The sequence below is a fragment of the Dasypus novemcinctus genome, chromosome 4 (assembly GCF_030445035.2).
Source record: "Dasypus novemcinctus isolate mDasNov1 chromosome 4, mDasNov1.1.hap2, whole genome shotgun sequence".
NCBI classification, from domain to species: Eukaryota; Metazoa; Chordata; class Mammalia; order Cingulata; family Dasypodidae; genus Dasypus; species Dasypus novemcinctus.
Genome location: NC_080676.1, coordinates 11937641 through 11962394, shown reverse-complemented (window position 1 = coordinate 11962394; position 24754 = coordinate 11937641). Strand labels below are relative to the sequence as shown.

Sequence of the window (24754 nt, the reverse complement as noted above, 5' to 3'; positions counted from 1 at the left end):
AACTACAAAACACTGCTAAAAGAAATTTTTTAAAAATTTAAACAAATGCAAAGATATTCTGTGTTCATGGAATGGAAAACTAAATATAATGACTGTATCAATCCTACCCAAACTGATTTATAGATTCAGTGCAATACCAATCAAAATTCCAACAGCTTAATTTACAGAAGAAAAGGCAATTATCAAATTTATTTGGAAGAGATAGGGCACCTGAATACAAAAACATGCTGCAAAAGAAGAGCAAGGTGGGAGGGCTCTCCCTGCCTGACCTTGAAATATATTACAGAGCTACCGTGGTCACAACGCCATGGTATTGGCATAAAGATAGACACAATCATCAATGTAATTGTCTTGAGAATCCAGAAATAGACCCTCCCCTTTACAGCCAACTGGTTTTGACAACCTTCCAAGTCCATATTACAGGGAAAAAACAGTCTCTTCAACAAATGGTGCTGAGAGAACTGGATAACCAAAAGTATGATATCCAGTTCTCCCAGCACCACTATCTCACTCCCTATACAAGAATCACCTCAACATGGAACAAAGACCTAAATATAAAAGCCAGGACCTTAAAACTACTAGAAGAAAATGTAAGGAAGCATCTTCAACATTAGGTAGTAGGTGGTGGTTTTTTATATCTTACATTCAAATCATAAGCAATAAAAGAGAAAATAGATAAATGGAACTTCCTCAAAATTAAACACTTTTGCACCTCAAAGGACTTTGTCAGAAGGATGACAAGGCAGTCAATTCAATGGAAGAAAATATTTGGAAATCACATATCCGATAAGGGTTGCTCTGATATAAAAAGAGATGCTACAACTCAATAATAGAAAGACAAACGGCCCAGTTAAAAACTGGGTGAAAGACTTGAACAGATGTGTGTCCAAAGAAGAAATACAAATGGTGAAAAAAACGCATGAAAAAATGCTCAACATCACTAGTTGTATTAGACAGCCAAAGGGGTGCTGATCCAAAATACTTGAAATTGTTTGGTTTTTATAAAGGGTATTTATTTGGGGTAGGAGCTTACAGATACCAGGCCATAAGCATAAGTTACTTCCCTCACCAAAGTCTATTCTCATGTGTTGGAGCAGGATGGCTGCCGACGTCTGAGAGGGTTCAGGCTTCCTTGGTTCCCCTCTTTCAGAGTTTTGCTTTTCTCTGAATTCAGGGTTCCTCTCTTCCCAGTGCTTGCTTCTGTTTCCTCTGTGAGCTTACGTCCCAGGGCTCCAGCTTACGGCTTCAGCATCAAACTCCAACATCAAAAACCCCCAACTCTGTCCTTTGCCATGCCTTTTATCTGTGAGTCCCCATCCACCAAAGGGTGATGACTCAATGACCTAATGATGTGGCCCAGTCAAAGCCCTAATCATAACTTAATCATGCCCAGGTACAGATTAGATTACAAACACAATGCAATATCTAATTTTGGAACCATATCAAACTGCTACACTAGTGATCAGGGAAATGCAAATCAAAGCTACAATCAGATACCATTTCATACCTCTTAGAATGGCCACTATTAAAAAGTCAGAGAACTACAAGTGTTGGAGAGGATGTTGGTGGGAATGTAGAATGATACAACCACTGTGGAGAACTGTTTGGCAGTTCCTAAAGAAGTTGAATATAGATTTGTTTTGCTATGTTACCCGGCAATACCACTATGAGGTATATACCCAGAAGATCTGAGAGCAGTGATACTAAAAGACATCTGCACCTCAATGTCGATAGCTGTGTTATTCACAATTGCCAAAAGATGGAAACAACCCAGGTGTCCATCAACTGACAAATGAATAAACAAATTGTGGTGTGTTCACATGATGAAATATGCAGATGTAAGAAGAAATGAAGTCATGAAACATTTGACAGGATTGATGAATCTGGAGGGCATTATATTGAATGAAGCAAGCCAGACATTACTTACTCATGGAGTTAATAACTAAAATATAGGTCACCAGAAACAGGATGAGGTCAGAGAATAGAAAGCTGACAGTTAATCTGTGCAGAATTGGTAAAAATGTTGCTTATAACTCTTCAGAAATGAAATGGCTTAAGTACATCGTAGTATTTGTAACTAGCAGTGCTAATATATGGGTATGACAGTGGTTGAAAGGGAAAGTCTAAGATCATGTATATTAATAGAAAGAAAACTACTAAAAATGTTACATGTAACTATAGCACAGCAAAACCTCATGTGAAATGAGTGTGGGTAATATTGAATGTATAAGATTTTTCTTTTTTGAAATTGACCAAATGCATGTTAATGTTGTGTTACAAGATGTTAATATGCAAAAATACAACCAAAGCCAAATATATACAGCAATATATTAAAAATATTCCTTTAGGGGTAAAAAATATATATATATATATACTAAATGAAAGAAACTAGACAAAAGGTACTTACATATTGTTTGACTCCATCTCTTCAATATATAAATACAAATAAATTAGAGAGATGGAAACAATAGTAGCGATGTACCTCAGGAGCAACAGAGAGAGACTGAGCAGTGATTATTAAGGGGTAGAGATTTTTTTGTCTGTTTTTTTGTTTATTATTATTACTATCATTGGAATAATGAAAATGCTTTAATAATGATCAAAGTGATGAATGCACAACTATGCGATTATACCAAATAACATTGATTGTACACTTTGGATGGATTGTATGCTCTCTTAATATGTAGCAATGAAATTTATTTTTAAAAATTACCTAGTTGGCTCTTAATTATACAGAATCCAGAAATCCTTTTTTTGGAGGCACAGAATCTGGTTCTCTCCTTGATAATTAGAAAACAAAGATAATAAACTTGAATTCACCATATAAATGCAGTCCAAGTTGTGGGAAGATGATAGGGTGAAAGTACTTGTATCAAATTCCATTCACACTTAATATCTGAAGTAGTACTTTGGAACCCATAAGATTGCTCTGATAATTCTTTGTCTTTGTTATCATTCTGTGCAACTTCTACTGACATTAATACTGAATAAGAGATCTTGAGAAATGGAAGGGAAAAATCTTCTGTCTCTCTTAATCCATTCAATCCCCCTGAAATGACGAGCAATCCCACGTGATTATCCCAGAGCAGGGTTCAACCATTCATTTAGCAAAGGCCCCATCTTTGAAAACAGACAGAGGAATGTATTTACATTGCTTAGTTCTTTTTCACTAAAGTTAATACAACAAACAATCCCTCTTGCTTCCAAGTCTGGTTTTCATAGATTACTGGGTCAAAGCCTTTTGTTTTCTCTCAGAGATTCAAATAAGCATAAAACAAAGAGTATCCTTGTAATTTTCCTGTTACTCGCTCTCTGAGCTGGTGCTAAGGGTAGGGGTAGGGGTGAGGGGAGGGTTACTTGAAAGACAACCACTAGCTCCCGGCTATGCTCAGTCACTTCCCAGCCTCTGGTCAATTCCCTTTGTGTCAGAATAGAAAAAGAAAGATATCAAATGCTCCAATCATTTTTAAATTTTCCCAGAAAGAGAGGATTATAAAGGAAACCAATCCCACATACATCAAACATTCTGCTTCTTAGAAGTATCAGAGGCAAATAAAAGTTGAGATTCAATGCCCTTGACTTCCCAGCTCCCATTTACAGCTGTGAAACCTGAGGCTCAGAGTCGTTTTAAGTATACTATTATTAAATGGTAGAGAGTCAGAACTCAAATCTTGGTTTTCAGTGTCTGGATCTTATGCTTGCTCCAGCGTGCTCACCACGTCCCCTCTGGGATAAAGTCGCTCGAAATGAGAAGAAATATTGCTAGTGATTAAGAAAAATGCCGCCAAATTCCAGATCCTACTTCTGATGACTGCTCACATCAACTGTCCTTGGGATGTGAGCATCTCTCTGCCTCGGAATAATCCAGGAGATTGATGCTACCTGCTCTCCTTTGCCCATCTGGACCTTCCCAGGAGCCTTCTCTCTGTGCTGCCTCATCAGATACCTTCCCCCTTCCAGGGTGACTGCACAGGCCAGCCTTCTCCTGGCACATTTATCTTCAACCCCAGTGCACAAGCAGAGCACACACTAGACTAACTCATTTATTTCTACTCATTTATTGATGGCCTTTCATAACCAAGTTATTAAGTCATCAATAACCTAAGAGAAATAAATGGATGGATCCAGAACTGGGCCAATAGATATTTAAGACATACACTGAAAATTTTTTCTAGGATCAGCAGACAAACCATTGCTGGGTCACGGGTGGTATTTTCCCCACTAGAGAAAAATGTGCTCAACAAATGTTTTATTTTAATTGGAACACAGTTTATTTCTCTACAAAGTAGTAAAATGAATAACATCTCCAGTAAAAGAAGGTTTAAAGGAAAAAAAAAAGGTCTCCTGAGTCAACATTTTTCCAAAATGCTACCTAATGCCTAATGTGTTTCTCCCATCAGCTCACAAAAATATCTCTGGAAGGTTTGCTGGAGGTAGAGTGTGAGGCACTTTGAGGAGTGCCTAGGAGGTCTGACCCATTAAAGGGGGAGAAAACAGGGAAGGAAAGGCCGGGAGGATTTCTGAAACCTTGGGGAGTCCTTGAAACCAGTGTGGAGGCCATAGAAATTCCCCTCACTGAAGATCCTACAGGGACGACTTTCAAAGCCATGAGCCCTTCAGCCAGCGGAGGGGAGTCTTGTGTTTTCATTCCATTTAGGGTATATGTGGCCTTTCTGTCTCAGCCTCTGCTAGCACCACAGGATCCTGACCTTGTCTCCCTTTTCAGACACATTTTTTCCCTAGGTTGCTCCCCACTTACCCCTAGGGTTCCCATCCAGATGAGAGGAGTCGTGGCTGCTCAGGGGCCACAAGTGTGCTGGGAAACCTCTCCTGGCCCCAGTTGCCTCAGTTGTTTTCCATATGATTAGAACGTTAAAGACCAGGCAACCCCAATTACTGCAGTTCATTTTATAGACAAGGAAACTGCAGCCCAACAAGATTAAGTGACCAGTTGTAGAATCTCTGTGCTTTCCAAAATTTAAAGACCGACTTAGATACTGGCAGAAAGAATGTGGTCTTTGGAGTCCAGTAGTGCTGGATTCAAACTCCTGCTCTGTCACTTGCCAGTTATGGACTTTGAGCTCATTTTCTTTCCTTCCCTGAGCCTCTCTAGGTCTTGATCTGTAAAACAGGTATAACGTAACCTGTCCTGCGGAATTTTTATTAAGGTTAAGAAGGAATGACTGGATAATATGACTAGGGCACAGCCTAGTTGTTAAAGGGGATTCAATAGCTGGAGACTGTTGTTATTAACATCACTCAGCTGGGCTGCTTCGAACGGTTCCGATAGCCACCTCCACACTCCCCTACCTTCACTTTAACAAGCAAACGAACACAGGAATCTGGTGACCCTCTGTTTTATCCATTCAAGGACTATTTTGTCATCAGTAGATATTATCACCTATCAGAAATGACCTGTCCCTGCTGACAGCGAAGTTCTCCAGGTCCTTATTGTTCTTAAAGAAAAGAAAAGAAACTAAAGAAAAAGGAAACCCCCGCTGGTTGTCTTTTCCTAACTAATTCAGTTCAGTGTGAACAGTTTTGTTCTCCCAGCTGAACCCCAACACACCATTCCTCTTGGGGAGATGGTGATTCAGGAACAACCTGCAAAGACCACGAAGAAAACACTGTGCAGCAGTGATTTTGCAAACCTCTCGCCTTTGCCTGGGTAGAAATAGCTAGCGAAAGATGCAGAGAAGGAAGGAAATTGAACCAGACACCCTAGTGTCCTTTCTGGAGGAATATGATGAATAAATTCTAACTCTAGGTAACAAGATACGGCACCCCAGCTCTACTGGAAAACAGAATTCTGTGGAATTCTAATGTCCCCGAAAGGAGAATAGGTATTCCACAGAGGGGAACTGGGAATAGAGAATGGAGTCCACTGACAAGCAAGTTTGAGAAACACTTCCCTCTTAAAGATTTACAATGCACCATAAACTTATAATTTATAGAGTGATTTATAAATTAAGACTTCTGAAAAGGCCTACTTGTTTAACGATGCTGCAGCCATCCTTCCCGGAATGATTGGTGCAGAATTCCTGTCAACATCATGTAGAACAATGTTATCTTAGGGAACACTGTTTGGGAAAGTGTACAAGGTTTGAAGACTTAGAGATCTTAAGACAACCAATGAATAGGGCTGCCAGTTTGGGTTTTCATTTCAGTGGGAGTCTCTGTTTCCACCATTTTAGACAAGGGATGAATTGCTTAATAAAAATTGACCATGTTTTATGTTCTTGTATTCCCATTTAATTTGTGAGGGACAGAAGCACCGTGTCTGCTGGTACATGAATGTTTCAGAGGGAAGAATATGCAGCCTTTTATGTTCATCTATTCATCATTAAGCAATGGCAATAAGTAATATGATCTAACATTATGATATGATGTATGATATGATATGATATGATATGATATGATATGATATGATATGATGAATGTAAAACAACCTGGGCTAACTAAGGGTTGACCTTGGTGCAGCCAGTGGATTGCCATCATCTTCCATGTGTCATCACATTCCCAGAAGAATGCTCGTGAGATCACTGAACTTTGAAGTCATGGTACAAGTGGGGGATAGAAAATGTGGGCTCAAACAAAGCTACAAAGTCCATATTAAGATATAGTGCTTTTTAAAAAGATGTAAATGCTTTTCATGGTAGGAATAAGGACAACTGATTGACGCTTGGAATTCTTATCTCTTCATATGCAAAATGGGATACACAAAACAAGTAAAAATGCACAAAATATCCTTCTTACCAAACTGTAATGTTCATTATCATCTGTCTCCAGAGTTCATGAAATGTTTCACCTTCTTTCCCTTTTTTCTCATTTTCATCCTCTGTCACCACATAAACCCTCATCAAATACTTTCTCTTTCTCTTTTTTCCTTAATTCCTTTTTTTCCTCCCTGCCTCTGTGGTCCTTGTGGGGGAAAAAAAATGAACAAGCATATCCAATTATTCTAAGCAGGAAGATATCAAAACCTAACGGTAGCCTTTGGTAATGATCTAGCAAAAGGAAAATGAATGAACACTAGTATAACAATTATTAGGCTGTTATCATCCCTTTAGTCTTGACCTTTTGGTAAGCCATAAATAAATACCATCTTAATTTGACAGAAGTAAACTGCAAAATTCCCACCACAGCAATCTGACAGAAATATCATTTTTATTGATGCCAAAAATGGCATTTCTTAGCTGCTTAATAAAATTGGGATTATTATGAAAAGTAAATGTTAAATTATGCCCCAAGAGTCCCATCCACCCGGCAAGATCTATGAGTCAATTTGCCTGGCAACTCCTTCACTATTTGGACAGAAAGGCCTATGCCTAGAAAGTTTTTTCAGATTTAGTTACGTTTAATTTTATTTAACTTGTGTTTCAATATTGAAATGTGTTCTATTATTTATCCAATGGCTTTTTCAATTGTTTGCCTCCAGGAAGCAAATAACTTGGATAAAAGCACGACAAAAACGGAGAGTGCCTGGCTCTTCAGAATGTGGTATGGCTTTGACCACAAGTATCCTTTGATTACGATGGTCTTGCAAATATGGCTGCATGGCAGAGAATAACTTCAAGTGTGTAATCATTGAGGTGTGTGCTCCTGTTCTTCCAAAAGGTAAAGTGAATTTATAGCCATAATTAAAGTATGATTTCAGAAAATAAAAAACGCTGTATAGTCCATACTTAAGAGTTACCAAGAGCTGAAGTGGAATCTTTCAAGATCAAAAGGTATTTGGTGTTTTTAAGACAAGCTCATATTTTCTAATGCCAGATGATAAAGCCATATAGCCCTGAAAAACTGATTTTATTGTTCTTACCTTCATGAAGACCTTCCTTCTGGTTGAATCAGCCCAATCAACCTGCTGACCGAGGGCTTTATGTGAACAGTCATGGTAGCCTTTGGCCAGGGTAACCCAGACAGAGCTCTGTACTTTTCTCCCAAGAACCCTTTCGTGTGGTTTGGTTTCATCTCTTGGAAAACTGAAGACAGGGGCAAGGAGAATTAGCAGGGTTCAGCATCTTCCAAAGCTGCACTTCCAAAGCTGCTTTCCAGGCAGACCTGAAAGAGCTTTTTTCCAGTGAAGGGTAATTTTTAAATTCTACCAGTCATTGTAAACCTAGCAGCCCAGGCAGCCCTTGCCTTGTGATTCAAAGGGCTGAGAAATCAGGCCTGAAGTGCTTTGCCATTGTGAGCTGCAGTAAACATCCATCTCTAATTCCAAGCAAAAGGCACCATGGAAGAAAGGGAAGGGCTGTGCTGAAAATTGAATGTCTTGGGTCTTTGTAGCTAGTCTGCCACAGTCACAAAGTCATCTTCTTTCAGAGAGAAAATGCCAGTCACTGGGTGATGCTAAGTGCAGAAGCAATGAATGATTAAGGCCACAACACATCAGTGTAAGAAGAAGAAGAATTAAGAACAGAGGAAAAAAAATTGAAAGTATAGGTGAAGAAGAGGAAGTAAAAATGGAGAGGAGAGAGGAGACCAGAGAAATAGAGGAAATTTACAGTAGGAAGGGTAGGAAAACAAGTTAGAGGCATGACTGTGGAGAATGGAAAAAAATAAGAAAGAAGTAAAGGAAAGCCAATTGCAGAGATACACAAAAGGAAACCGGTGTGAGAATGAGAAAGCAATTCTCAAAAGTAGAGTGTCCCAGAATTACAAAATGGTGATAGGGAAGGTTTTTCAAGGTTTTGGTTTTGCTTTTCCATGGCTGTCTTACCGGTGGTCAGGTATCTTGCCTTGCTCAGTCTTGAGTTTTGAAGGACCACATACAGGTTGTCACCACCTTACACAGTTCATCTTGGTCATTGACTACCTCTTGGAGATTCTGGTATCTCATTAATTCCCAGAAGCCATCCTGTCTTTCTAAAGGAAGCTTGTTCATGGAAGGTTATGCTGGTTTGTGCTTCTATTTGATTTCTCCTGTGAAAACAAAAGTTGACCCTACCATTGCTTACAAGTATCCATAGCCAAATTTGTATGGAGTTTTTAAAAATTGACCAAAGAGTACACACAAAGCCTGCTTGGTTGTAATGAGAGGACCAGCAAGAAAATGGTAAAGCAGAAAAGAGATAAAAGGTGCTCTTGTACAAATTCATACAGTGCTCTGAGGAATAAGAAAATAAAGAAAAGGGGGTGGGGGTGGAAAAAATAATTTGGAAACAAAGAAATGAAAGGAGGAGCCCACCCTAATTTTTAGCTAAGAACAGTGACACTCAATTCAGATGATGTCATAGTTTTCTCCTCACTTATCACCAAGGATTTATTTCCATGTGATCATGGACAGACTAGCAAAAGAGAAAGCAGATTTACACTCTCAGTAATATCTTTTCCCATGGTAATTTGTCCTCCTATGTGTTCGTTCTAGAAATTACAGTGCTGTCATCACTGCAAAAATAGATTTTCACTTAGACAATGGGGTTTTTCTACATAGTCATGCTGTGAATTTATACCCAGAGCCAACCAGTTTTGAACTGTGGGACCTCTTGCTGTATCTGTATTTTTAGAGACAATTTGTCCACTTGGTATTTAAGGTCACACTATTGTCCACCTAGAACCCAGGTGATGGTTCCCAGTGTATGGGTGATTCCCCCCATTCTGGGGTCAGGTGACCTTTTCAGCCTGGGCCAAAAAGAAATTGTCATGAGGCTGAAAGAACTTGATTCTGCGGATTGGAGCTGCTTAATATTTGTGTCCATAAAATTGCATCATGAAAATGAGGCATCATAAAGTATTCAAATGAACTTTATCATCGACAATGCTATGGCAATGATATCCCTTACTCTACGTGGAAAGCACCGTATCACGAGAGGTTCATAAAATCACCAGTAAAGCGATGAATAATTATGACTCCTTACGTCACGTGGTGCAGGGCTGGCATCTCCAGCCTCTGTCGAAGATCTGTGGGGTGATAGCGAGGTTAGGGGTTCTGGTTGGTCACCCCAAGACCACCATCCTGAAGGAGTCCCCAAGGTCCTGAGTCGTGTCCTGGACTTCCGAGGTGCAGGAAGGTAAGAATGCCATCGACTCCAGGAGTGGTTCTTGGAGAGATGGACTCACTCTGGCCAGGTTCGAAGGAGGCAGACGTGTAAACCAGACACCGGATTCCCAAATCACCGGCAGCCAGTGGGGAGCGTGCTTTCCCAGAGACGGGAAGCCCCAAGGCACAGCCTGGTCCCCGGCGTCTCTGGCCCCTCCCCTGCCCCTTGCTCCCTTCCTCATTCTGCTCCGACCACCCTGTCCTCCTCAGCCATCCCTCAGACAGGCACAGCCTCCCTCGCACACCTTTTGCAGTGACCTCGCCAGCGAGGCCTCCCTGGCTCCCTGTTTAAGGTAGCCCGACACGAGCACCCCTCACCCCTGCCCTACTTTGTTTTTTGCCATAACACTTATGACCTCTGACATATTATATTTCGAACTTTAATTATTTCTTTTGACGTATTTACATATATTCCCAAACTAGGATATATGCTTTCTGTGGGGCAAGGGCTTTGGGTCTGCTTTCCTTCAGTGGTACGTCCAGGGCATAGAGCAGTGCTTGGCATATCGTGAGCGCTCAGGCAATCTTCATTTTGAATAAACAGATGAATCAGGCAGACAAAACTTTTCTATCCAGGGCACCCTCATTCAAGATATGGAGGTGGCAAGAACATCATATGAATGCTTGATCAGGTTGCTAAGGAGGTCTGAAAGCAGAGCAAAGCAGAGGGGTAAATTGGAGAGTGGTTTCACCCCGGTTGCCCTTCGGCACCCTACAGACACAACGCAGGCAGACGCCTACCCCTGCCCGGCGTCTCTCCCCTTGTACATGGGGCCTCTCATCGTAACCGCAGATGCCTGCTGCCTCAGCTGACTTCCTCTTTATGGTTGCTCTGTTCTTTCTTGGACTTGTTAGTACACCTGATGTGCTGCATACAGCCCTGGCTCTGACTTTGAAGTCTCTCTCCCCGTGACTTTGAAAACATCTTATCTCACCAATCATGTGTTGATTTTTTTAGTACCAAATTCAAAATTTTAGATTCATACAGCATCCTTGCAAACAACCTCTTAGAAAGAGGAGGTTAGAAGCAGAAATGGATACCCCCTTATTCAGGTTTTATGACATCGAATCAAATGATTTGCTTAGGACCACAGCGTTACAGCTAGATTGGGAATCTTATGATGCTCATTCATAGGTAACGAATGGTTCTGCTGGGCAATCTGCTGCCTAGAGTTTCTTTCCATTCTATCATTTATCTGTCCCCTTAAGCAAGTGCATATATGAGTCCTATAAATGTGAATGGCAGCAGATAAAAGTGATCTTTTTCCAAAATAAAAAGGGTAGCCTAAAATCATTTTTAGCATTTTCTATATGCTGACATCAACTGAAAATATCATGTGGTTGCCAACGTTTTACATAAGTGTAAAGAAAGCACAGAGATAACAATGGGTTGACAAGTTGAGACAGTGAAAGAATTACCAAAAGCCACATGGATGGAAACTTCCTTCCCATCCCTGAAGAGCACACTGATGTACCCCCAGTTTGCATTACCAACAAAATTCAAAGGTAGGCTGCATGGAGGCTGTGACTCTTGTGTTTTCCATTTTGAAGAGTCTAGCAAGGAAAGTGGCAGGTGCCGGAGACGTTCCTGGCCTGCAGTGTGGGAGGCTGGGGTGCCACTCTAGGAAAGCGAACACAAGCATCAGGGTCATTCCAAATGATACTCAGAACCCAGGATGGAAATGTAATAATATTTAGTCTTTAAAAAAAAAAAAAGGAAGAAAGAAAAAACAAGGTCCCTCCAAAAACTTGACAGAATTTATTATATCCCACTCAGTCACACTTATTTTAAATCAGAGGTATGAATATGGTGAGCAGCAATTTCCATTTTAAATGATGATCACTGCATTGCAGTTTCCCCCTATTCTGACTAGCTGAAGCATGCATGAATTATTTATTGGGGTAGGACTGTGGCCTTGTGAAAAACTTGAATTTGCTTCGCGAGAAACTCTCAAAGGAAAAAAGGAATGTTAGCACCGTGATCCCCGTTTTATAAATGAGGGAACTGAGCCCAGAGGAGGGAAAAGGCACATCCAGGGTTACTGATGAACTTGGAGGCAGCATTCATAATCAGCAAAGAGCAAGCATTCCCCAGGGTGAGGTGACCTATCCCCTGAGCTCTGGTAGCATTAATTAATATATGTGTCTTGCTATTGTTGTAAGTGTGCCTGGCATGCAATTTATAGTTTTTTTATAGTTGTTGCTTTGTTTTGTTTTCCCAGTTATAGCAGCTGTTTATTTTTGTGCACCTTTTAATTTGTTGTCTGGAGTGTTCTATTTTTTTAACAGTTAACATTCTGTTGACATGAAAATTTACCTTATCATTAGATAATGTATGAAGGGAAAACATGGAGAAGAATCAAGGAGAACTTCTAAACTGTCCCAAGAGTTGTTAGACTACCACATAAGTTTGCTTTATGATGAAAATATGAGCAAAAATACACATGCGTAGACAAAAAAAATTGTACTCAGAATAATAACAGTATCTCAGAAGAAAAACCTAATGCTAAATATACAATAAAGGCTTTGGTTAATAATATGTATAGTTTTACATAATTTATTAAAACCAATTAAACACAACTTATATACAAAATAGTAACGGATTTAGAGTAGTCATTTGAAAATCTGATAAGGGAAGTGGATGTAGCTCAAATGGTTGAGTACCTCCTTCCCATGTATGAGGTTCTGGGTTCAATCCCCAGTACCTCCTGAAAACAAAACAAACAAACAGGCAAACAAACAAAAAAAGCCTACTCGGGGGAGCTGGTGTAGCTCAGTAGTTGAGCGCTGGCTTCCCACATACAAAGTCTCATTGTAAAAATAAATAAATAAAAATAAAAAATAAAAACCTAATAAGTACTTCAAATACAGAATGTTAAAATGGCAAAAGCATACTAAGCAAGGCTTGCATCATTGACCCTAGCCCACCAATTCAAACTGAACATCCCCTGAAGCACTTCTTCAGGCATGCAAAAAGAGGACCAACAGCTTCAATCTGCTCTCCCTCCAAAAGTGAAAGTCCAGAAATTCCAAGTAAAGTAGGAACGTGACCCACCATATCTCCTGGCCTATCTGCAAATCCTCCAAGTTCCTTCATCTTGACATACCAAAGTGAAACTACACAGTTTCTCTCCATCAATCCAGTGAAGCCTTCCAATTATCTTTAGGGAGGCCAACACCCATCATGAACAGCACATATCTGGTAATTTCACTCTTTCCATTGAGTCCACCTGATGGTAACTGTCATTCACAAAGCCACCAACCCAGTAAATCAACATTTACTTGATGCAACTGATAAGCAATAAACAGGAATCCTGTGTAACAACAGAGCTGCCCAGCATGGGATTCAGAACCTGGTCTGCAACCAAATCTACCATCCAAGTTCACACAGGCTAAAACTGAATCAATTGCCTTTTCCACATTAAGAGCTGCTTCCCAGTAGAGCCAGAGTTTGTCAACACAGAAAGAAAATCTCGCGTCAATTTCTCCCCACATGTCTCCAGCAAAAGACCCATCTTCTTTTGTTTGCAGACTTTGAACATATTCTGTAACTTTATTGACATCAATAACCCTAATACTATCATACAGAGTAAGAATCTGGACAGCACTAAAAGGGTACAAAAGAGGAGGATCATGTCCAATACGTGCACTTATCCCACCACACTCATGTTGGCATGACTTAATAAATGTCAGGATTTCCTCTCTATCCATGTGATGAAGTTGTCCATGAGATCCATTACTATGAGACCCCAATAAGATGATGCTCATTCTCAAATACTCAGGCATACAATATTCATAAGCATCTTCCTCTGAACCATAGTTTACAATATAATCTGCACGTTGCTCCACTAATAGGGTGTCAGGTGCATCTAGTTTGATAGCAGCATCCTTCTGTGGCATTCCCATGTCTGAGAGGGAAAAAAGCTCAATTTATAGTTTCAGTGTGACGAATTCATTAGTGCCTCATCAAAAGATTCACCAGTCTGGGGTTGGGGCTTAATTTACTTTTCAGGAGCAAGCAGGAGGGATAGCAGAGGATATAAGTAAGACATCCTAAGTTCAGTGGCGTTTTATTGAGTGCCTACTATGTGCCAGACAATATAACAGAACACCGGGATCCAGCAGCGAATAAAGTAGGCATGGGGGACCCCATGCCAACTTGTTCTTTTGTTTCAATGAAATGAGTCATGACCCAATAATCCCTTAAATCATTGGCATGACCAGTGTTTAATGGAGTGTTTCTTCATGATAGCCATATATGACAATCAAGTGGAAGAGAAATTACCCTCACTTGTAAAATGTGACCATGTAATGTCACAATTTCAGAAAGCACCCAAATTTTACTGAGCAAATATTTGAAACAAACATAAGCAGTCCATCTTTCTAAAATGGCTCTCTCTAAATAAATCCCCTGCCAGCCTCTCCAAATGTGAGTGCACCTGGCATTGTAACCGTGCCTCCTGGGAGCTGACTGCATGGAAGGTGAAGCTTGTACTAGGGCAGCAGTGCAGCCGCCATTGCCGTCCCTGGCTAATTCATTGGGAATTCATCTTGCCTTTTGGTGGTCCTTGTCCTTATAGGTCCTGATGTACAAAGATTTTGTAGAAAGCTAAGAGTTTCACCTCAGTAAAGCAAAATTAAAATTCACGAAAAGAAAATACCAGCTTCCCATACCCCTCTCTTCCCCTGATTTTTTGGTGGAAACCAATGCAAGGGAATTTCACAGTCCCTGGAAATATGAGCTGTATTTTGTTCAGGTCTTCATTTGGGTCTTTCATGATTTCTTCTATTTAAGGGGAATGTTAAATACTAACCTCTGCTTTGGCTGAATCCAACAGAAAAAATTGGCTAGGTATTAAAGCAGCTTCTTGCTGATGGTAACACATTCATTTGCCTCTCAGAGCCAAAACATATTTAAAATAGCTAACCAATGCCGATTTCTCAAGATCCTATGCCTAAATACATTGCAATATGGGAATCCTATATTTTACATATGATTGTTCTATAAAACTACAACTTCTCTAATTAAAAAAAACAAAATAAAACAAACAAAATACCCTTCTGTAGTACTGACAAGTGACTGCAAGTATGATTTTGTGAATTGTTGCCTGAATGTGATGGGGTCGCCCACTGTTAACAGAAACATCTTGGATCCCAAGATGATAATTGGGTTTTCTGCGATGATCCTAGGATCCTGCAGGAGCTTTGGCATCTCTGCTTTGTTTTGCTTTTGCCCCTGCAAAAGCTTTAATAAAATTTCTATTAAATGAGAATTTTCTTACATTTCATCTTCACTTTAAGCAAATAAGAAAATCTGGATTTACATAATCAAAAAATCAGGTGACTCCTTCCCTTGGATTCACAAAATAAATGCCTTTAAATCTAATTTAAAAGACATCAGTTGAGTACTTTTACAGTGCAAACCAATGTGTTAGATGCTTCTCATTAATTTTCATTCATTTGTTCATTTATCCCGTTTAGCAAGAGCCAATCATGTCCCAACCACTGTCCTGAGCTATCATGCTAGTCATGAACAAATTGTCACATATTCTTACATTTCAAAGTAGTTCTGTTTTAAAATTTGTGATTTACAAACGCTTTTTCAGGAATACCCCTGTTTTTTTCCCCTTTTCTTATTTTTTTAATTTTTTTAAAATTTTTACTGTTAAAACAAAATCTAGATTAATATACTTAAAAACACACATACCAAGGAAGCAAATGTTTCATTTTAAGCAAGCAGACACCTTGACATTTTTCCTTTTACAGATATAATGATAATTAGCATTTTTGAGTGCCACCTCCTATGTGTTTTGTAACAGGCACCTTAATTTTATTTTATTTTAACTGAATCATCACAATAGTCCTATGTAGATGATTTTATTATCCTCAGTTTAGAGAGTAAGAATGGAGATAACTTTCTAAGGATACAGAGCTAATAGCAGAGTTTAGATTCAAGGGGAATCTTCTTTGTACTAGAATGAACCCCATGTACCCATTACTCAACTGCAACAACTAACAATCTTGTTACATTTTCCTACCCATCCTGGGATTATTTTGAAGTAAATTTCAGACATCCTATCAGTTCGCCTGTAAATACTTAAGTGTGTATCTCTAGAAGATATGTACTTGAAGACCATTTTCTTAACTATCACATACACGGTACACTGTCTAGCTGGAGAGTAGGTCTCTATTACTCGGTAACAGATTAAAATCGTTTATAAGTCACAAACAAAGCATCTCCATCCTGTTAGAATAGCCCAGAGACCACCTCACCACAATCACCCGCTGTTAGGACAGGAATGCCTCTTCCCACTCATGAGATTTCTTTCTGGATGAGGGAGTGCCAGTCATGTTACCCCTATTTTGTAAAGATACTCATACACACACCACTCTTGGTTTTTATCAAATAGCAGAAAGTATTATTCAGCCATCAGGATTTATGGATTTGCTTTTGTAGCCCCATCCATTTATTTGCAGTGTAATTCTAGGAAAGTTATTTAACCTCTCTATGCCTCAGTCTCTCATCTGCAAAAATAGGACCACCTAGAATTGTTTGGGAGATGAAATGAATTCATTTCAAGCATTTAGAATAGTGCTGAATATGTGAGCACTAATAATATTATTACTGCCTGTTGATATCTTAAAAGAAGTCATCATGGAATGCATTTAGTAGCTTCATTCATAGTCATTTATTATCGCTGAGTGACCAAAATTTCCATTATTTTACATGCTTGCAATAATTTTAGTTGCAACAGCCATATTTCATTACCATAACAAAGTCTTAATAAACGAAAGGTTTCACTTAGGCGATAAATCATATGCAATTCGTATTAGATCTTGAATAAATAGATGTAGCTGGGTATTAGGCAGTTCTTTTGTGTCCCCTGTTCTGCACATGCATTTGATTCATTTATGATTTTTCTAAGTTATAGTCCATCATCCCATGGTTATTTTTCTGGAAATTACACCACAGACAGCAATTTTGACTTGATAGAGAAGTGCAGCAATTTTTTTGTTCCACAATGGAAGCGAGGCAAGTCTTTGATGATAATTATTCCTCTTGTGTCTTCCTGTGATAAAGGAAATCTTTCAATTGCACCTTTCAGGTGAAGCTGTGGGGTTTTGTCATTAGCCGTGTAGTGTTATATTTTGAAGATTTTTAGGTTGGTATTGAATCATTTTACTTTTTAAAAAAGGAAAAGGAAAAATATGTTAAGACGTACAAAAACACGCGTATTATCTTGATGTTGCCAGTATTGAATTTAGTTTTAATATTTCTTCTCCATGGGAAAAAGAGTATTTTGTTTAAATTTTCTTCATTGCAACTTGCTTACTCCTTCCCAACTGTAGGAGCCAAAGTATTTGCAGGCTGCCAACAAATTCATGAGCTACCAGAGACACATTATCAGCACGGGTGGCTGACAGTCTCACATATTATCACCAGGCACAGCACGACAGGGACCTGGATCTGTCTTGGGACTGCATCCTTCAGCACTTGTCTGCAGGTGAAGCTGCAGCACACACCACACAGCAAGCGCTGGGCAGGCACGGCCCTGCCCTAATTAAAGTTTGCTTCACAAGGTAGATGGTGGTGATATATTCTGAACATGTGTCAAACCAGCTCATAAATAAGAGTGTGCGAAGAGATAAGTGCACTGTGCTTATTTATTTGTCTGGGAAATAAATACGTACTATTCCTCCAGTCACATGGGAAAGAGTCCATGGAGATACTGGGATTTTGTAACATGAAATTGAATAATGAGAAGGAAGGGAGAGCATTCTGAGAAGAGAGAATAACACGGGGGAAGGTCCCATGGCAAGTGAGGCATGAATAGATGAAAGAAGCCTGAACAAATGTGCTGGAAAGGCACAGAATTAGACGAAAGAATTCAAGAAAGGTGGTGTTCTCCAGGGAACAATGGAGTAAGCCTCTGAAGCAAGGGATGAAACTCTTATTCCCAATGCCTAGTGTAATTGGAATTCTCTCTCATTGGTATTCATTTTATATTTTTTTTATTTGTGTCTGAGCATGTCGCAATGTGTCACAGCTCTTTTTCTACCTTTCTATCTGATTCCTCCGCATGACAGTCGTTTATCAGATACCTACCATGCTCTACACACTTAATGCTTCCAGAATTGAGCTTAGTTATATTTCTTTCCCCAGGAAAAAAAATAATAATAATAAGTACTCTGGTTAAATATTCTTCAATCTCTTTAACTGGATTTGGTTTAAATATTTCTCCCCTAGACAAAATATATGTATATGTTTTGGCGTCTTCTGAAACTACAGAGATAAATACAAAATGGTGGTTGCCCCAAGATGCCAGCTTCCTGGTGGGGCCATGATCCCAGTCACTGGTACACTAGGACTGTCTTAAAGCTGTGAGCCAAGAGTGTTCGGGAAGCCAGAGGACACCGTGGCCAAACTGCCAGATTTGGAGAATGGCGGGAGCCACAAAGGAGTAGCCTTGGCTCTGGGTGAGAAAAGTATAAGGATCTGTAAGGAGCAGAGCTGAGGGTGTGAAGGACCTTCTGGCAATGCAAACAGCTCAGGCAAAGGAGTAAACCAGGCATCGGGTTTTTGGAATATGGAGAAAGTTTAAGTGTGACTGTAATTGGGGGGGACACTGGAGAGTTACAGTGAAGGCAGAGTGAGCGGGGCCACAGGCGCCTAGTCAAGACGACGGCCTTGACTTTATTGGCGGTGGAGCCGAGCCTTCTAAGCACAGAGTTGCACAGTCCAGTCTGTCATGATGAAGATAATGCGTGGCTGTGGGAAAGGTAAACGGGAGAGTGACAGGGAGAACAAGAAACTAAAAATGACACTGGGCAGTTGCTCCAGAAAACACCCACTGGTTTTCAACATGAGAAAAAAGAATGAGGACAGGAAGGTTCTCACTCTAATTTGAAAGATATTTTGGAACACTCAATATGTGTTCCAAACTAGAAATGTGCTAAAGTGTAAATGTATTTTCATTGAGATTGATTCTTAAATTTTCACTAACAAAAATGTCCCCATGATGCAATCGTCAGGATCTACCAGGACGTTTCTAGTTATGAAGCCGAGTAGGTCTCTCAGCTCAGCTTCTGGTATACCACTTAGCTACCCAAGGTCAGAAATGAGAGAATTTCTGACAGATTTTAACAAATGCAACAGAAAATGATTGAATTAAAATTCAATTTCAAAAGGAAAAAACTGCTTTTTCTTCCTAAACAAACTAGAAGGCCTCCAGGCCTCAGGCCAGGTTCTCAGCCTCCTGAGGCAGCTCCTTGCCTTGGTAGCTGGCACAGTGGGCTTCTAAATGGGGGGGAAGAAGCACAGGAGAGCCAGCCTTTTTCCAAAGCAAACAGACACTTCCCCAAACCAGTGCCTTCAGCATCCCTTGAAGCCATTTCCTTGGAATTCCTTGAAATCCCGGAATTTGTTAGGTGTGGCTGACCTGTTGCCTGTAAACATGGCCAGAACTGATTTCTTGCTCAGCCAGGCTGCTCAGCAAATCTGTCTCTGATCTTTTATCACTGGCTGAATAGCTAGCAGGAAAAAGTCACTGCTTTATCCCTTTCCTCCTTACCCTTTCCCAGCAACCTCAGACACCCCCTCCCTCATATTCCCCAGGGCTGCAGACTCCAGCAGGTGCCAAGCCCTTTGTCTTTCCCTCTGCTGCTTCAGGTGGACACAGAAGCACTCCTGGAACTCCCAAGAGCAGCCGGCCAGCCCTGGTGAGGAGCCAAGGCCCACTGCGTGCACTGCAGACTCGGGGGGCTCAGGGAGAGCGGGGTCTCCGGGCACCCATAAGCAGGCACCCCTCATGTCCAACAGCTCCAGGCCTAAGGTGGGCCTTTCACTAGTTTGACCAGTTTTTGTCCACTTTTTTTTCTTTTACACTTCATCCACAGCCCTCGGGCTGTCTTTGAACAGAAATAAATGTTCAGGAGATGAACATCATGGTAATTGGTAATTGTACAAGCACTTTGCAAACATCGAGTGCTTCATAAAGCTGAAATGCTACTAAATTCAGTGACAGGTTTATAGGCTGAAGGCCCTCAGACTCACTATGCAGATATAAACAAAGAATTTTATTACCTTTTTATTATTTTTAAATTTGCGCTGATTTCCTACTATATTCAAGAATGTTCTGAGCATGGAGGTCTCCTCTCAGTCTACAAACATGCCTTGTTGAGAAAGCATCCTCCCAGATCTCTGGCTCCCACAAATCCCACTCTTGAAAATGTCCCCATGTGGAATGGCTGGTCTCTGCTGATCAATTAGCCCTTTAAGAATCCTTATCCGGGAAGCAGACTTGGCCCAATGGATAGGGCGTCCGTCTACCACATGGGAGGTCCACGGTTCAAACCCCGGGCCTCCTTGACCTGTGTGGAGCTGGCCCATGCGCAGTGCTGATGAGTGCAAGGAGTGCCGTGCCACGCAGGGGTGTCCCCATGTAGGGGAGTCCCACGCTAGGAGTGCACCCCATAAGGAGAGCCACCCAGCGCAAAAGAAAGTGCAGCCTGCCCAGGAATGGCACAGCACACACGGAGAGCAGATGCAGCAAAATGACACAACAAAAAGAAACACAGATTCCTGGTGCCGCTGATAAGGATAGAAGCCGTCACAGAAGAACACACAGGGAATGGACAGAAAGAGCAGACAACTGGGGGAGGAGAGAAGGGGAGAGAAATAAACAAAAAATAAATCTTAAAAAAAAAAAATCCTTATCCTTGGGGAAGCAGATGTAGCTCAAGCGACTGAGCTCCTACCTACCACATGGGAGGTCCCAGGTTTAGTTCCTGACGTGTCCTGGAGAAGACAAGCAAGACAGGGAGCTGGCACGATGGACAGGTACCATGAGCTGATGCAACAAGATGACACAACAAGGAGACACAAAGAGGAAAGATAATGAGAGATGCAAAAAGAGCAGAGAGCTGAGGTAACTCAAGTCACCTCGCACATGGGAGGTCCCAGGTTTGGTTCCTGGTGCCTCCTAAAGAGAAGACAAGCACAAAGCAAACAGGCACAGAGAGCAAACAGCGAGTGCAAACAAAGGTCAGGGATAGGGAAAAAATAAATAAATAATAATAATTTTTAAAAAAACAAGTATCTCTATTCTTGACCTTCCAGCAAGTAGAAGCTGATGTTCTCCAGCTTGAGGCCCTTTCTTCCTGACCTGGCCATTGTAAAAGCTGTCTGTGTTTCTGTTGGGAACTACAAAATAAATCCATGATGAACTCGCCTCTCTCTTTCGCTCAGGGTTTTGCAAATCTTTAAAAATGTTTCTAGGCCATTTAGAAAAGACAGATAATATATGTAAACCAGAGTTTTTCAAACAGCTGATCAGGACTCATTAGTGGTTCTTAAAATCAATTTAGTGGGTTTCTAATCAGCACTTTTTTTTCTTCTTTTTCAAACTTTATTTCATCTTCAAAAAATAAAATAACAGACAAAAGGTGGCTTAACATTTTATGGAAAGATTACTTCCAAAAATCCTGTCCGGGCACATTTGTGTTATTGAATCCTAAAAACAAATTGAATTGTTTTCCCAGTGTGCCAAAAGATGACTAAAAGAGCACATAATGGTTAAATGACATGACCAAAGTCTCCTTGTTAATGAAGAAAATTTTTTTAAAAAAATCATTTTCACATCTCAGAAAACTAAATCCTGTGTTCCTTTTTTTTTTTTTTTACCTTTAGCATCGGTACAATACCTTCTTTGCCTTTGCAAAAAATGATTACAACATTACTGTTCTCTATAGTCTATAAATTACATTAGTTGTATTTTCCCCATATATCACCATATTTTTAATACTTTGTAATAGAGGAACATTCTTGTATTATTAACCACAATCGTTATCTACCACCAAAAAATCTCTGTATTATACATTCCTTAGATTATCCTCTAGCTGTCTCTCAATTAACATTAACCTCCCTAGACTATCCCTTTCAGCCACAATCACATTTATATATCAACAGGGTTAACCACTTTTTAATAAATGAAAGCCAATGAGAGAAAATAGAACAGCTCCTTGCAGCATCAGAAGTAAATACAATTTTATGAAACTTATTTCAGGTGTGTGTGCACATATGTGTATAAACTGGGGTTGTGATATAAAATGTGTCTCTTAATGGGGTCATGATCAAAAATGTTTTGTCACCTTCATCTATGTAGGCCTCAAACCCTCATCCAAGAACCCTTAAGTCATTTTACCTAATTGCTTTAGGTGCCAGGCAAGTTGAACAAGCAGCTAGAAGAGTTCAGAGAAGAGAGAGACATCAGTTTACCTGGGGTTATTTTGGAGGAGTCCCTGGAGTTGGTGGATGTGAAGCCGGGCTTTGGGAAAACAGTAGAATTAGACAAGTAGAAATCAGAGGGAGCCAGAGGAGAGGAGAGGGCAAAGCCACGTGGAGTGTGGGGCAAAGCGCCAGGTTAGAAGATCTGACCACGAGAACTGCCTCAACTCCCGCTGTGGAATTCCAGGGACGCTACTGGCCTGTTCTGACCCTTTACTTTCTGATTTATAAAATTAGTATAATCCTATCTGCCCTGCATATTATCTATAATCTTCAAATGGAATTAGGTATATGAAACCACTTTGAAAACTAGTAGGTACCAAACACACCCAAGATATGTTTATTAATTTTTTTCTAAGTGAAGCAAAGGTCAAGGTGAGGATGTGGAAAAGCATTATAAGTGGTCGGGATAAAGTAAGCATGCACCATGGCACATTTAGGATTGGATGTTAGAGACCAAGGGACCAAAGAGCTATATCTAAGGAAATCTGTAAAGATTTTGAGGATCAGGTGAAGGTGTCTGAACTTGATTTGGTAGATAATGGGAAATTGGGTGATTGCTAGGAACAGGAGTGACACAGTCTTGTTTCAGAAAGATTGATCTCACAGCATTGATTAGGGAGAAGTCACGAGGGCCTAAATGATGGCAGTTGCATTGGAAAATGGAAAGGACAGAGACAGAGCCAGAAAAACCTCTGAGCCCAGATCCACAGACTCTGATGCTGCACATGGGAGCACTGGGGCTCTGGAGAAGAAGGTGAGGCAGGTGAGTGGTAAGGGGAAGAGCAGTGTTCCTGGGTGGCTGCAGGGTTCCGGCCCTCATGACCGAGTCAGCTTGTGCCAGTCACAGAACTAGGGCAGGCAAAAGATGCTTGTGGGAGGAGAAGAGTGAGATGGTCTCCACCCAGCAGAACCTGTTTATATGAACCTGCTCCATATTCTTGCTGGGCCCATTCTCCGGAACAAACAAGCCACTCACCCAGTCTTGCCTCACAGGTGGCACTCTATAGACCTCTGAGTGACCTCATTTTTCCTCTGTGAGCTGCTCCCTCATAGGGCAATGCTCTGCAACTAACGTCCTGCTCAAAAAGAGGCAGAACACTTATTTCAAAATCTTGGGCTAATTCAGCCTCATTGACTCTCTCTATTTGTGGACTTCACTTAGCTTATCCTTCAGGTTAACGTATATTATGAATACAACACTGACGTACCACATCCTACCAATTCAAGTACAAACTCATTAGCCTAGAGCAGCATGGTGGGTGAGTCCAAAAGCTAGGTTCAGAGCATTGCCACTTACTAGCCGTGTGACTCTGGGAAATGTTCCTTGAGGGCTCTGAACCTTGATTTCCTAGTCTGTAAAATGGAGGTGATGATAATTATACCGACCTTGCAGGATGGGTCAGCACCTGCCGCTACAAGAGCAAAAAAGGTTATCGGGGCCCATCTCCTCTTTAGTACACACCTTTAAGCCCAGCTATGGGCTTTTCAGGCAAAATAACCTTTTTACAGCTCAACAGTGGTCCAAAATGCCATCGTGGCTTGCCAGTGTCTCTCACTAGGGATAAGCACACAGAGGTGGGACTATTCCGTGAGCACTGCTCCTGTCTCTCCCACCTGGGGGGCCGGTGGGGAGAGGAACAGAAAGGAGAAAGGGGACAGATACCCCCGGCCACAATCACAGAGATCCAGGGCAGCTGGCTTCCTCCTGCTCCCATGAGCACAGGCCTTGGGCAATCCCATCTGGCCAGGAAAATAAGCTGCCTATTCATCTACCATTATTAAAAAGCATGATATGCAAGCTTCTATTATTTGCGTGAGTGGAGTGTTCATTATGATCAAAAGTCGGATATTTTCCAGCTAAATCAGAAATCATATGAGAGAGCATGCCTTTGAGCCCCAGAGGTCACAGAGCAGCGAGATTAGGAGTCAGAAGCTGTGGTTTTTACCCCAGCTTTGCTGGCCATGGGAGCTTGAGTTGGTCCCTCCAAGCCCCAGTTTCCTCATCTGTACATAAAAGGAATGCTCTGCCCCAACCTGTCCTTTAACGAGAGCATCTTCCCAGACACAAAGCAGTCAGGAACCTTTGAAGATTTAACAATGATTCCCATATGTATGGAATTTTCCAATTTTTTAAACAGGCATGGAAATTGGAGCTCACTTTTCAGACTTTTATCTTTATTTAAGCTTTCAACCAAAACCACAATGGAAGCACTCTAACAAACGATTCCACAAAAATTTGGCCTCTTATTGGCCAAACAAAAACCACTTATATAGAAAGGAGTATATATTCTTGCCAGATACCTGTCTCTCTGTTACACACTTGAAGTCCATTTTTTTAGAAATGTGGTGCATTTGTCATGTTTTTATCCTTAAAAACGGGACAAAATGCAATAGCCCTGTTCGATGGCATGTAGTAAATAAAG

The 24754-nt window shown here is 40.7% G+C and overlaps 1 protein-coding gene and 1 pseudogene across 2 annotated transcripts in view; one reads left to right on the top strand and one right to left on the bottom strand.

Moving 5' to 3' along the window:
• Positions 1-24754, top strand: part of SLC9A9 (solute carrier family 9 member A9) — a 615414-nt gene that overhangs the window by 499691 nt on the left and 90969 nt on the right. The window contains exon 14 of one of the 2 annotated variants that reach the window (XM_058295117.2): positions 7439-7518. In XM_058295117.2, the coding sequence (XP_058151100.1) occupies positions 7439-7518 (80 nt within the window). Of the gene's footprint in view, positions 1-7438; positions 7618-24754 lie in introns of both variants that reach the window. The other variant, XM_058295118.2, reaches the window with a different exon arrangement.
• On the bottom strand, positions 12937-14006 carry LOC139438748 (geranylgeranyl transferase type-2 subunit beta pseudogene; annotated as a pseudogene).